Genomic DNA, 15,374 nt, shown 5'->3' on the forward strand with positions numbered 1-15,374 from the left:
CCTTTTATTACTCATCCATTTCTCAGTTTTTAATTACTGACATTGAAAGAAACATCAGACTTTGTTATTAAGACTATGTAGATGGTAACATTTTTGTTGATTAAAAACAATAATCACATTAATCTCAACTCAGTACCTCCTACTAACTTTAAAAGAAAGAAATGACCATAAACGTGCTACGTTTGTTCCAGAGAAAGTAACTGCTCTTTTCCACTGACAGACAGAGCTTCAAACAAAAACCTGAGGATGCTCTTCAACTTAAATGGACCATTAGAAGAATCAAAGATTATCTTCCACAGAGCATCTGCTTAATAGTAAGAGAACTGCTCTTCCAAACATATGTTCCAGAGTTGCCTGCAAATCTGGTAAACCAGATTACCCCCACCACCTTTTCTCCCTGAAATTGATTTATAAACGCTATTAGCAAGTCAGGTTAGAGATCCCAGCTGTACATCTGGATAGAAATCAAGTAAATAATAAAACAACCATTGAACTCAAGGCAATAAATCTATTCTGTAATAGTACTGGAAAATTAAGAAAATAAATACTCTTGCTTCAGTAGGCTACGGAGTACTCCAGTAGCGAGGTACATGTTCGCACGGCCAGGGAGGCGCTGAGCGTGCTATCTTCAATCACTCATGTGATACTCTCCCAGTTCTTTCACAAACATCAATTTACACAACAATCCCATGAGCCAGATAACAACTATTAGCCTACTTCTGTGAGAGACAGAAAACTGCCAGTAGGATGTCACAATATTTACGTGAAATTGAGGACAGAGCCGTGATTAGCATTCGAACGCTCCAAGTTTCCAGTTCTGTGAAGTTCCTATGGCGTATCTTAAGAGTAGCTCTACAGGGCACTTCAGCGTGCTGCACTGAAAGATTACACTCATTCCCTTACCGTGTTTGAACATAAGAGGTTAAACCTGAAGAGATTAAGAATTTCTCATAAAATGAGGTGATAGGATAAATGCATGGAGCCGTGTATTCCCTGTACGTACACTATTTAATTCTTCTAGTTCCCATAAACTCCTACAATACGTTCTTAGGAGCGCATCTTACTGCACTACGATTGTTTACTCTCTCCAACAAAAGACCTCCACAAAAGAGGTAATGTACCCACGTTTTATACCCTGAGCACAAGCCTGACGCCTGGAACAAAATACACTCGAGGTGTTTCTCTAACAGTGTTTGATAGACAGGGACTGGCTACATGGGAAACGTATGGGATGTACGACGATAGCTCCCCTACTCCGTAGTCACAGGGTGACTCAATAAAAAAGCAGCTATTCTACAAACCAAAGCCAGTGTTTACTGCATCATCAACTGGAAAGTACACATGACAAACAACAAGATAAAATTCTTACTCGGTAAATCACATCTTTTATGAACACAAGCTCCAGTCAGAAAAGAGCAACCTGAGCCAGCAACAGGGGCAGCCCTGTGCCTGCCGGTTGTACAGAGCAGCCCGAATAAACACCCTGTTGTGAGACTTCGCGGACCTTTATTCCCCTGCTTACTCCTCACCAATATCAGCGCCCTCGCTCATCCCCACGCCGTGTTTACTTTCCTAACTCTCCACCTGCACCTCCTACGGCAGGGATCGCGGCTGGAGCTCGATGTCCAGCCTCCGGGGCCGGCAGAGGGGATTCTCCGGCAGGACTCCGCTCCTCCGAGCCGCTTCTGCTCCCTTCGGGAAACCCGCTCCGGCACAAGGCATCGCCTGCCTCCCCGCTCCTCAGCCCGCACCGGACACCGGGAAAAGCGGCCGGCAGCCGGGGGGGACCTCCCCGGGCACCCCGGGGGGCTGCAGCCAGGAGGAGCCGGCGTTTATTAGAGATTTATTCCCGTGCCCACGGTCCCCCCGCAGCCAGGCCTTTGCAGCCCCCCGGCACGCCGGGCTCGGGATGCTTCCCTCGAAACACTTCGTCCTCCGCTATGAAACTCAGCGGCAGCCCGGGAGGGGGGTCAGCCTGCCTTCAGCCCCTCCGGGTGCACCTGCCCGGGGATGGGGACGGGGACGGGACCGGGGACATCGCTCCGGGTGGCGGCCGGCCCCGGGGAGGTGGCAGCGGGACGGGCACCGCCGCTACCCCTGCAGAGGAGCCCGGAGGAGCCGAGCGCCTCTCCGCCGGCCCCCAGCCCCTTTTCCAGCCCCGGGGACCCCCCCTCCCGCCGCCCCTCACCTTTTCTTCTCCTTGTCAGCTGTCATCGCGGCGGTGGCGGCCGGCTCCTGCGCCGCCTCTCGGGCCGGGGCGGGCTCAGCACCTGCCCGCGGGGCTCGGCACGGCTCGGCTCGGAGCACCGGCTCGCCCCCGAGGCGGGCGTACAGTCTCAGGACACTGCCGAGGATTGTACGGCCCGCCCGGGGGATGGGGGGGGGGGAGGGAGAGTGGGAGAAAGCAACGACGGCGGCGGACAGCAGCGGCCGGGTGGCGGTGTCGGGGCTGCGCGGCTCGGCGCCGCCCGCAGAAAGTTCTCACTTTAAACCTTGGGCCGCCGCCGGCCGCGGGGGCAGGGGCAGGGCCGGCCCCTCCGGCACGGCCCCGGCCCGGCACGGCTCGGCCCCGCCCGCCCATGGGGCCGGCAAGGCGCTGCCGACGAGCCCCGGCCTCCCCGCCCCCGGCCCTGGGGTCAGCGGGACCCCTCCCCGCCCCTCCTCCGGTGCCGGGACACCCCCTCACACACCGGCCCCGGGACCCCCCTCCCCAAAACCCTTTTACTTTCCGGCTCTTCCAGCTCGCCTTATTTCCCTGCCCATAATAAGGCGGGCTGAGCCCCGTAATTCCCAGCGCCTCCCGGCCGGCCGGGGGGCGCCGCCGCCGCACCTGCGATAAAAAGGGGACTCCCACCACCCTTAAAAAAAAAAATACACACACAAAAAAAAAAAATAAAGGATTTTTTGGTACCGGCAAAACGCCCCCGCCAGCCCCGGGCTGCGCGGTGCCGCTGCCCGCACGGTGCGGAGCAGCCCCTGGGGGCCGGGGCACCGCATTTGGGACTCGCAGCTTGGGATTTCTGCTTCTGCCTCGCTTCTCGAGTTCGTTTGCTGGGCGACGGGGGTGTTCCGCATCCTAAACTTTCCAAAATCTGATGGTTGTTGGAAACACAGGGAGGAGGTAGGGCTGCGTGGCAAGGAGCGCTAAAGCTCAGCTCCTGCTAGCACTCGCTACAGGTTGCTGGAGTTAGGGTCAACAGAAAACTGAAACCACGGATTCTCTTTTCTTGTTTTACACCAGAGCAGCTACCCTCACTTACACTTGCCCATCTCCAACGCAAAGGCACACCTTTGCACTGAGCTCTGCGAGGCTTCCCGTACTGCTGGGAAATGGAAGTACTGCAGGCAAAATGAGCCAAACTAGATTTATTCCTCAGTTATTCAAATTTGAGCAATTTCCCTGGGCCGTATCATAAGCTGCTTTGTGTACAATAGGTCAGAGGTTTTTCTCTTTCATACCATATGAGTGTTTAAAGAAATGCATTTGGGTTTGAATTTGCATATGCTGTTCTCAGGTCTGAAAAGAGCTACACATGCTTACACAGCAACAGCCTAATTACGTGGTAACAGTTTTTTTTTTCTCCTTCTTGTTATACAAGAGAACCTAAACAAAAGAAACCCACAAATATTTAAATCCTAAGTAAACTTAGTTAAACAGAATTTGTGTATGCAGGACTAAATTTAACCTTCTGGGAATAAAAGAATGCAACAGGATCAAAGAGCCAAGTCACTCATTTCCTAGATTAAATAGACTTCTTCGTCCTTCATTGATCTCTGCTGATGTCAATGCTCCTTGCTGTATCTTAGAGCACTTCACTTAGATAAACAACTTGCCTTCAAAAATCAGACAAGACAAGCATTTAAACTGGCTAAATCTAAACCACTCAGTAAATTTCAAATATTTCAGGTCCAGCCCATTGCTCTAGCTCTTGTTGGCTCTGTCCACATGGATATAGTGTAGTTGATTAACAGCCTAAAACTCTGCAGACCAGTGAGGTCTGAAAGTGCTTTCACAATCATAGCATTCACCTCTGAGCACCACCTGTGCTCCTCTGTGGAGAGAGGCTGGTGGGCTTTCAGGGTAGAGTTGTGTCCAGCAAAACCAGAACCTTGCTGATGAGTCACTAAAGTAAAGTGAGTGAGACCGAGCTGTTCTTGCAGCTCCATCACAATGTCAGTTCCCCAAGCTGTCCGTACTATTGTTTCTGGCAGCTGAGCTCCTCGCTTTGACCACAAGGCAAACAAATGTCCTGCCTTCTGGAGCTTACTTGACTTGTTAATTCCCTCCCTTTCCCAGGACTACTCAAGGAGGGAAAGATCAAATATATTTAATAGCATTGTCACTCTACTCAACCCATTCTGCAACAATCCTGGCTCATGGCTCCTACAGAAAGAGGCAGGAAGCTTTTGCCTTGATGGAGAACAGCAGAGAGAATCACAAGAGTTTGTTTTCAAACATACCTCATTACTGCTTTAATCTTCTTTACTGCCACTATTTATTAACAGTAGTGTCCACTGTAAGGTGGACTTGCTCTGTACTTAGACTCTTGGAAGTTTCCATAGGAGCCACACTGGGAATGAAATTACTTCAGAGAGATGCCATATTTAATCTGCAGGAGATGACAACTTCCAGGAAAGCCAAGAGAAACCTCAAACAGCTTTGGTTCAAGCCAGTAAACACAGCTTGCCCTCTCAATTACTATCATCATTGTATGGGCTCTTTCTGTTTCATACTCCTGTATTACTCCTTAGATTTTATCTCATATTTGCTACATTTTACAGCTAACTTATAACAAATAGGCATCACTCAGAAGAAAGTTCACAGAAGGAGAAAAAGTACTCAGAAAATATGGTTAGCTTCTGTTTTCCCCGCCCTGTGAAGGTTTACAGGGGAATCAATGTAACAATTCATCTAGATGTGCTTTCTAGATCCACAGATTTCTCTGTGGTCAGTGAAAATATAAGCAGTTTTTTTGCCCCCCCTCCGCCCCCATCCCCATTTTGGAAATTATAGGAAGTGCCCCACATTGCTCCCGCGTGAATTATTGTAGAAATGATATAGGAATAGAAAGTTCTTGATTTCCTAAGAGCAATCTTCAGATGAGAGGCATTGGAAATGACTTGTTACCATCTGCCAGGATAACAGTGGCTCGTTCTCAAAGTGTCCCTCAAGTCAACAGGGACCAGTTTATGTCAATTACTTTTGGACTAGACTCTAGGAAGAAAACAAATGGAAGACTTACAAAAATAAAATCATGTTGTGTTAGCAAGTTTCGTGATTTACCCTCAGGTCAAACTGCACTGAGAAATTAGAAAATCTGCATACGGCAGGGACTAGGCCACTGGAGCTTGACTCATCCTTCTGGTGTACCAAGGCAGGAACACCACATCACCCAAACAAGAAGCAGGCAAGCTCCTGATTACTGCCCTTTATTCTGAAACACACCACTGATTTAGGACCAGTTATGCTACATGGCGTCTTCTCAGGATATACATATGTATGTAATCAACCATCCAAATCAGTGCGTGTGCCAATTTGAATGCGCATAGCTATCAGCCACCAAGGGAAAGCACTTCTTGGACTCTGTATTATGCATGCATGCTACTGGCACCTGTATTTACTAGAAGAGTGTTGGTAAAACATACAGACATTCAAGATTGTTCAGCAATTAATGCTCCAGGGCAGTCAAAAGAATACATGGACACTCCATTCCTTACAAGGGAGGCATTATTATTAAAATTAAAAACAACTTGAGAGGTTGAAGTGTTTCAGATTCATTAGTAATCCCTGGTCATTTTCTTTCTTTTTCTGGCTCCTCAACACCACCAGAAAGTATGACAACAAAAAGTTGAGGCCTGTAATAACAAACAATTATCTTATGGGAAAGGGGAAGGGAGAAAGGAGAGTCCTGTTATTGCAACACATCTGATCCTTTGAAGAAAATAGAAGAGATTCCTCACTTACTCATACCAGAATAAGTTACAGGCACAGAACACTTATTATATGTGATAACAAATGAGACAAAAAAAAAATATTAACCTTCTGAATGGGAAAAAGTGGTAATTATAAACTGGATAAAACACAAAGGTCCATGGCAAAAGGTGGAGACTACTAAGATGGAGATGTAACAAAAATGCCTGAGCTGGGGTGCAAAGAAATAGTGTTTCTTAGTCACCAGTCACTTATGCTCATTTACACTTTCTTTCATGATTGCTGGCCCACAGCTGCATCTCCATGTAGCTGTACTTCCTGCACGGTCAGGAGCCGGGCCCTTTCTGCACACAGCAGCACCAACCAATTATCAGTGGTGAACAGGAGCTCAGCTAGCAAACATGGACTTTCTTAAAGATTTCTTTGCCTTTTGTGTAGTTTAATACTAGAAAGAAGATCGAGAAAAAAAATAAATAGAACCACCAACAATTTATAACAGCATTCACCCCTGTTGCCCTACGCAGAAAGCAATGCACTACAGGCAATACCGTAACTGCTAGTGTAAAGTGCTATTTTGAGAGAACACATGCAGATGTATCTCAAAGCTTCTGTATACCAGGAGCACACCTTTGAGCAAGGCTCACTGATAAGCTCAGGGATTTTGAGGCATTGATTACTTACAGACACATTCCAGGCGTTTCAGTCATCACACTCCCGTGAAGAAAAGACACGATGGCCAAAATGTAGGGAATGTACCTGTAAATATTAAAAGGCTTAAAATTACTCAGCTTATCTTTCAGAGTTTTTCAAAATTACATACTGAGGATGTCTCAAACTGATTCCAAGCAAAGGTGGTAAAACAAAGAAAGTGATGGTTTGTAATAGGACCAGCTGGAAAAGAAAACTGATGATGAACAGGAACAGAGAAACACTCCTGTCTTGGTACTGGGAATTATCATTATGAAATTTTGGGAAAGCTCAACTAAGAAACCAATCCAGCTTGCTAAATGAAGAAAGCTTTTATTTTGGGTTTTTCCCCTGACCTTCAATAGCATATTATTTAGAAATACTGATTCACAGTTACATTTTTTGTTGGCGCTTCAGTTACATTTTCTTATTGACCTGTAAAGACTGAAGGCTAAATACATTATTTAGAGTGCAAACAACTCCAATGCAGCCAGGGCAACAACCCCAAACCTTAAAACCTTTGGGTACATGTTAGACTCCAGCATACTAAAAAAACAACCAGAAAGAAAACTAAAACCAACCAACACCCAAAAACAAGCAAAGGAAAAAAAAAAAAAAAACACCAAAGAGGAGAGAGTAAAATCTGGAAATACAGAACTTTACTGCATGCTTTTTGATACATAAGGCAGTAGTAGTTCAATTCAATGAAAATAAAGTATGAGGCAGATACAGCCTTCATTTACAGAAATTCTAACCCAGTGCTTCTGGAAGATAGGCACCATACAGATATACCAGTAATCACCACCTCCTACTCAATTTTAACCCATTTACTTTGTCCCCCGCCACCCCCCACCAGCTGCCAGCCCTCGTGTCAGGCAGCAGAGCTCTGCAGCCGCTTGCTGCTCCTCGACAGTAGCTCTTCGAAGGAAGCATGACTGAGGGATCACCAGAGACAAGTTTTACCCAGAGCCAACAAAAACAACAGTAACATTCAGATGGGAAGGGAAAACATTCCTCTCGCTGGATTTTAAAAGCCAAACTTTGTAGCAATGTTTTTCATACTCATTACCTCCTATGCCCGTGAAACAGCTGTCTTCACACAGGAGTTGCTCCTCCCGTGTGAGAGACAGCCTCATAAACATGAGGCTCTCCCTCCCAAAAAGCACTGCATGCTGGATAAACGTCCAAAAAGAGATGGGAAGATGTGATTGAGAATTTTTGCAACATTGCAGCGATACCAGTGCTGAGTAGTTAACATTCAGTCACTCACCAAATATTTATTTAGAGGCAGTGTAGCATGCTCACTGCAGAACTTTGAGTTTTAAAAAGAGCCAAGAGATTTTTCGCGTCTGCGTGTATTTTATTTTAGGAATCTAAATGCCATTGGAAATGCTGCTCTTAAGTCTTTTCATCTGTGGCAATTACTTCTAGAGATTTGGGCATTGCTTTTATTCCCCAAAGACTCTAACTTACTTTAAAGAAGACCTCAAAAAGTGCTTGTTTTAAAATAGTCATTCTTAAATGACTGATGTTCAACAAAGTTACTGAACCTGTTAACCCTATGGACACTTGTCACCTAAAGAAGGTGTCAAATTACTGCAAAATGGGAAAAAATGCAAAAATTCTCCTGACACTGCTATACTAAATGATAAATCCCTGCCCTCCAAAACACCAGCTTTTCTGGGAACTGGAGAACATCATTAAAGAGATAAAGAATTTATCATTGCACACTTTGAAATTATTGCTCAAGCTCCTAGACTTCTAGACCTTTTCATTTTGTCCTAAAAAATAAAAAAAGCTATTTTTTTTGGTGTGTAGTGTTCTTGGTAATTGAAATCCCAGGCCCTAAGTTACTCTGTGCAGCTCCCAGATGTATCCTGGATAATTTAAACCTTAATCTACCTGAGACAGTAATGGGTAAGCACAGTGGGTCTCCCCCAGTCAAACCTCCCTTAGCTCCCTCTCAGTCAACAACAAGCATAATTTCGACAACAGAATGCCTTAGAGCAAGAGCTTGACCTGGGGCTCAGTGACAGGTGGGACTCCAAGCAGCCTCCACCTCCCTACCACAGCCGCCCCGTGCTAACAGCCAAGCTGCTCACGAGCTGCCTCCTCAGTCTTCACGAGACTACGGCACCCTGACTATTTCAAGTGCTGGTAACATTCACCTTGTTCCCCTTCACCCTGAAACTTGTTCTATTTTGGGGAACTACTCCAGGATCCATTTGGCACAGGGCCTAACACTTGCTTCTCAAGTAGGTCTGCTCCTGGAAATATTTATAGGCTCTTAAGTACTGATAACATGGGATATTGGTAACAGTGTAAGTGATTCACATACAGACAAGGAATTGGATAGCTGTCCCTCATTCTCCCACAAAAAACATCTCTGAGCTTCGCTTTTTTTTCCTCCTATTTTGATGTGCTGCACCCTTTGTGTGAAGCACCTTCTATCAGTAATGACATTGAGACATTTCTCTTCATTAATGTTGTTAGATTACAATACATGATTTATGATACTATGTACCATTTTGACAAGAAAGAAAAAAAAAAGTAGAAAACTGCAACTATTGTCTCTCAAGTCATTTATTTCTGGGGGAGAAAAACAAACAAACAAACACACACAAAGAAACCCAAACAATTTCATTGTGAGTTGCTTTGGCAAGGGAGAAGAGGAAGGCTTTACTGTTCACCAAACCCTTACCTCCTGGGTTTCATTAGTCATAAGAATGAAAACAAGAACCACCATTCTGGCTTAGGTTCCCTAATGATGAACCCCAAACTGGCAGGGTGTATGGTCACAACAAATCCATTCAAATAAGAGCTCATCATCCCATTTTTGCATACACAAAATTAATATTAAACAGCAGAACTAACAGCTATATGTACTTACATTTCCACAAAACCAAAACTGGGGACCACATGAATACCTTTAGGTAGTCACTGGTTCCAAGTCACTTTTCATTTCCATTGATACAGACAACTAATCAGGATTCAAGCGTCTGAAAATCCAATTCAGTAACATGGAATCCAGATCATCATCATGTGTTGTTTTTCTTCTGTCTCTACCTCTGACAGAGGAATTAGCCCAAAGACTCATATCATACTTCAACTATCTTTAAATTAAGTTTAAAAAATGCTAAAAGCTCTGAATCTCCATCTCCAGGACATTTTTTTTAGTGCTCTACACCAAGCTTTCTTCAGACAAACCAATAAGAAAAAAAAAAAACTCACATTTGATCAAGCTATGGGAGTTGTTGACTTACAGAGTTTTTCTCTAGACAGAGAGGCTTCAGGAACCCAGTTAAAACCTCCAATTACATTTTTCAAATAGCGGACAAAGCATGTTAGGCCAGTATGGCCCAAAATCTTGGCCAGCCTGACAGGCTCAGCAGGTTTTCTCCCTGAATTGTGTCACCAGCCCTGAAACAAGTATAGCAGAGCCCCAGACATGCCTTGCATCAGAAGGAAACAACAAGCAATACATGAACTCTGGGCTCAAGTTTTCAGAGAGACACAGGTATAAACTTTGCTAAAAGAGTCCCGCAGAACATCAACGCAAATGATGCCACTGAAAACAGCTCCCCTCATTAACATTAAAGGCATCTACATCAGTCAACCTAAGACATTTCCCACTGTCAGCACGAGTTGTTTTCATTATGCTAAATGATCACTGGCGGGATTTTCCTAAGTCCTCACTGACACCAGTTTTCAATAAAACAGCAGGATTTTGAAATCATAACACCAATTGTTATTATAACAATTTAGCTAAAACCGCTTTGGCTATCAAGACTTTCCCCCAAACCTATATGCTTCCAGACACTGATCTGGTTATCCAGACATATGTTTTAGCAGAAGTGCCAGGAATTGGACTCAGTGATCCTTGTGGGTCCCTTCCAACTCGGAATATTCTATGATTATTAATTCTTTCAAGCCATTTCATTCAATGCATCCAGGCCTCAGAAAAGCTTTTGAAAGTCTGCACACATTGTGTCGTCAGAAAAATAAAAGTGCATTCGGATTTTTTAGCAATGTCCAAAGGCAAGGTAACAACAGGGAATCGGCCTCTTACTTAAATAAACCCAGATTTGTTCCAAGCACAGTAAAGAACTTAAGTTTTTAAGTCCTTCATTGACTGGATACTCATATGATTTGGCTTAACACAGGGTGCTGGCATACATCCAAAGTTACAGGCACATAAATGACTTCAGCAGTTCTCTAACAAGCTGAATTAACCCAGTGTTCACATTATTAGCACAGTTTTCAATTTGTCCCTAAATGTTTTTATTTTTTATTTTTATTTTTTATTTTTTATTTTTTCCATTTAATTTTAATTTCTGTGTTCTGTAGTTTTGTCTACTAAAAATGTTTTGGAAGGGAAACAAGAGGAACAGATGACTTTTTATGGAAACAGTGGTTTTTGTAGTCTGAATACATGCAACAGAGAAGTTTCTATTCAAATGACAAGCTAATTCACATTAAAATACTGAATATTCTTTAGACTTTTTATATATATAAAAAAAAAACACCAACAAGAAAACACCTGATATCCCCTACCATACAGCCTAAAACAATGAAAAACACAAAGACAAGACTGGAATATCTATTCTGAAGGTGATTTTCAATTCTTTTCCAGCAAAACCTGGCAAATAAAAGAGAGAATTAATCTTCTGAGAGATGAATGTGTAATTTATGTCAAAACATTTAAATTTGTGGAATAAATAACAGACACAGATTACGAAGGATTCAGATGAAGGAGTTGAGACTGGAAACAGTGTTGTCATGAAGTACGTAATTATATGGTTAAGTATCAGAATAAAGCCAGGACTAGTCCTGAGCTCAGAGGCTGAGAATTGCTATACTTATGTGGGATAACTTTCACTTTCTATCTGAGATTTACAACATGGATGATTAGTTCCTATTAGCTTCAAACATAAAACCCTCTGTGAATTACCCCTTTAGTGGTAGGGAAACTTCAACCACAAAGCGAGTGTTCAAGCAGGCAGTGGACTTGGGCCTATAACAGCAGGGGAAAAAAAAAAAAAAAAAAAAAAAAGAGAGAAGAGGAAAAAAAAGAGAGAATCACTAAGTATTGTTGACTGACTAAAATATTCCATGCCTTGTAAATGGCTTTGTTTGATTTTCTCTTGGATTTTTTTTTCCCCTGTAGAAGCTGAGCTAATTTTAATCTTCATGATTTAGAAGAGATCCATAAAATTATACTTCCAGTTCCTATATTTTGAGGAGCCTAACACATCTCTTCTGGAGAAACAGAGAAGTAAATGGGATTGTTAGCAGCTGGAGTTTGCACCCAAGCTGGGAGGAAGGAAAGCACTCTTCAAGCATTGCCACAGGACTCCCCCTTCAGCCAGTCCCATGGCTTTGTCTGCCTTCTGACGCTGTCAGAGCTGCCTCCTAACTAGCTTTTATCCTGCAGGAGCCTACTGGTGAGATGTCAGCTCTCTACTGTCCTTTAAATCCTCACTCTCTTTTTCCTCCTTCCCTCTTAGCAGCTGGAAGTCTCCTTCCAAACTCCCCCTTCACATCTCTTTGCCCATGTCACTCTTTATCATCTTTCTCAAACTGACAGTTCACTTTTGCTCAAAATGCTCTATTTCACATACATTAAATACAGTTGTCATAAATCCATAGATAAAAGCCAGTAAAACAGCACATCCCGGATAAGTTTTCTAGTATATTTTGGATGATTGATGAGAATACATCTCAATTCTTGGTAACTGTTCTCATGTTTTATCCTCCCAGTTATAAATCTACACTAAGTGTGAAATGGCTTGGCTTCTACTGTCATGCTATATGTTTCTAAATCAGAAATAAGTGTGTTCCTCCCCCCCCCCCCAACTTAATTCCCTTTTCCTTGGGAGAAGCTCATGATCTGTGACCTATTCAACTCCCGTCCTTCTGCTTGACTCTTCAAGTATGTTCTCCCTGGGTTGCACTACAAACACAGTTTTCTACTTTTTTAATCGTCCCCTGGCAGATTTCCTGTAATATCTATACTAGCCTAACTAAAATGTGTTATAAAGGCATCTCGTGTCAAATATAGAGCAAGAGTAGGTTCTATTGATCTACTTGGAATTCTTCTGCTCATAAATCTAAGTCAGTCAGTCAGTCATCAGTCCTTAAAAGCAAGCAGAGCTGGTAAGAACTAGACTCGACCAAACCTTTCTAGAAACACTTCCTATTCACAATAACATTTTGAGACTATCAGTCATGTAGTTTCAATCCACTCAGTACCTGCCACTATTCTAATTTAAACCATGTATGATATCAATTGAAGTGTTTTATAGAAAGTAAAAGATATTACTAAAGACCACTTTTATTAGCAAAACTTCCAGAAAATTTTGTTTAGTGGGGCATACATTACACTGCAGCACTATTGCATTCCATAAAGTTTATCTGGTAATTCTTCATCACATTTTGTGTTGCTTCTTTCATCATTTTCCCCCAAACTCATCTATAATTTATGTCTTTAAAAACATTTTTGGTCAAATCTTTTCTAAAGTTTTGAATAACTATTTGAGGAAGTTGCTGGAGAAGAAATCAGCATCTCAGAGACCCATTCAGCCATGTCTTTTAAAGCTCATTTTGCAACTCATTTGAGCCTATCAATATGCGAGTCAAGAAACTTCTGATTCGTATACTCCTTTGAGTAATACTGAAACACTTTTGATTTCTTCCTGTCATTTTTATGTCACTGGATTTCTCTCAAGTACAAAACACAAATAAACATGCTCGTGTTTTTATGTTTAAGTGAACTTACATATACAGGTCATATTTTAAAATCCCTATCTTCATAGACTGTACCATTCACGGCTCTACCATTTTAATTTCCTTTTCCTGCAAGTGCTCTGTTATCAATGGACTGATCTTCATTACCCTTAAATTTTATGAGCATGGGCATCTTCCTTATTGCACTCAAAATTCAGAAAGGTTTCAATAACAAAAAAAAAAAAATAATCATCATCTGTGGTGAGAAGGACAAAACCAAGACTTAAGTTATATGGACTCTGATTTTAGTGAGAACTAATTAATAATACGAAGAGCTGTGACTAAATATTGACTTATACAAACACTTAGAAATAGTGTGATTAGCTGATGAGGAGAGACATGAAGCTGAAAGATCATCTCCTCAGGTGCCTCGGTCCTGTGTTTCTTGTGGTTGGCACGGAAATCCCAGCTTTAGCAGCATGAAACTGGAAAAAGTGTGTAGGACACAGCTTACAGACCGGTGTGAGTGGAAGAGGGGAGTTAAAACATGATCAATGCAATTCCACTACTTTTTCCTTTAATTTTATAATAGAAGAGGAATTATGGTAGTATAATATCTTGAAGATGCATCTTCTCTTTCCTCCTCCTTAATGGTAGGTATCCGTTTTCTGCATTTGAAAACTTTTTTTTTTTTGTGTTTACCACTTGTTCAGAGTTTGCAGCAAGAAACAGTCATATACAAGTCTTCTGTGGAAACTTGGTACTGGTTTTGTTTTGCTGCATAGACCAGGTACCAGGTTTTACAAACCCTTCAACACAACTTCTGTTGTACACAGCAGACAAGCTAGAACTATATTCCATTCCTTGTCTTCTAGAAAAGCAATCAATTACCATATAACTTTTGGTAAATCAATAGCAATTCTGCAAGATACAGTGTTCAGGCTGAGAAGAACATGGAGAACTGGAGGAATAATAGCCTAAATAGCTGTGTAGCAAAAATATATGGGAAGATAATAGTTCAGATGTCACTTTATACTTTTTGTTTGTTTGTTTTTTAAAAAGGATTTATTACATTCATATGCAATGAGAGAGATTAGTTTAGGTGAGTCAGGAAGTCAGATGAGTCAAAGCATCTTGATACAGGTACTTGACAAGTTCTAGCTCTTGTTAGAGCGAGCTGGGTGGTAGCTGAGAGGACAGGGAAAGCCGTTGTGTTTCTGTGTGACTGACTGACTGCACCAAGTTACATGCTTCCATGCATTACAGAGAGGGCATGCAAGAAATCTCAGTAGAGGACGCATGTGCACTCAAGCTTCCTGAAGTTATTCACTGCCTCACAAGAAAGCCAACAAAAGCATACGGGTGAGACCTTTTGATTTTTCTCACGTGGTACAACATGGGAGTTACAAAAACAGGCATTTATCACCATTAGGGTGCAGAACTACCTTTGAGCAGAGGTTTGTAACAGAGATAACTGCACAAGATAAACCAAAGTAGAAATTATGACAACTCACATGTTAATTGAGCTGAAACTGCCTGGTCATTTTTGCCAGAGGTGTCACATGCCTTTTGTTGCTTACTCTTCTTTACTCTTCTTCTAGGACCCAATAGGGAAAAACTAGCTTCAAAGAAAAGCCACAAGTGTCAAAGAACTATCATGTACCCAAGTGCAAAGTGAATACCACTGAAGCGACCTGGTGAGAGGATATCAGCCTTTGAGACTTCACAGACAGTTTCCGAATGCCTTAGCCACAAACCTCCTAATGAAGCTCTAGACATGACTAATTCCAGTACAAGCCACCGCCGTGGGTAGCAGCCAAGTGATACGTATCTCTCAATATCACGATGATGTACCATCTTCTGTTTTTCAGTCAGATTTTCTATTAATCCTTTTAAGATAGAAAATAGATATACTTATTTGGGGCTTTTTCATATTATTACTGTCTCCACAATAAACATTTCTATTCTTGAGCATAAATATTTGAATATAGTGAAGCAAGTAGACCATGAAATTTTGCAGGAAGAGCAG

The 15,374-nt window shown here is 42.5% G+C and overlaps 1 protein-coding gene across 4 annotated transcripts in view; it reads right to left on the bottom strand.

Moving 5' to 3' along the window:
- The window catches only part of EPAS1 (endothelial PAS domain protein 1), a 117,299-nt gene that overhangs the window by 77,223 nt on the left and 24,702 nt on the right, over positions 1 to 15,374 (bottom strand). For 2 of the 4 annotated variants that reach the window (XM_068676658.1, XM_068676662.1), the window contains exon 2: positions 6,614 to 6,688. In XM_068676658.1, coding sequence (XP_068532759.1) covers positions 6,614 to 6,688 — 75 coding nt within the window. Of the gene's footprint in view, positions 1 to 548; positions 608 to 2,188; positions 2,529 to 6,613; positions 6,689 to 15,374 lie in introns of those variants that run through there. The other 2 variants (XM_068676661.1, XM_068676659.1) reach the window with 2 other exon arrangements.

This window comes from Anas acuta, chromosome 3, assembly GCF_963932015.1.
Source record: "Anas acuta chromosome 3, bAnaAcu1.1, whole genome shotgun sequence".
NCBI classification, from domain to species: domain Eukaryota; kingdom Metazoa; phylum Chordata; class Aves; order Anseriformes; family Anatidae; genus Anas; species Anas acuta.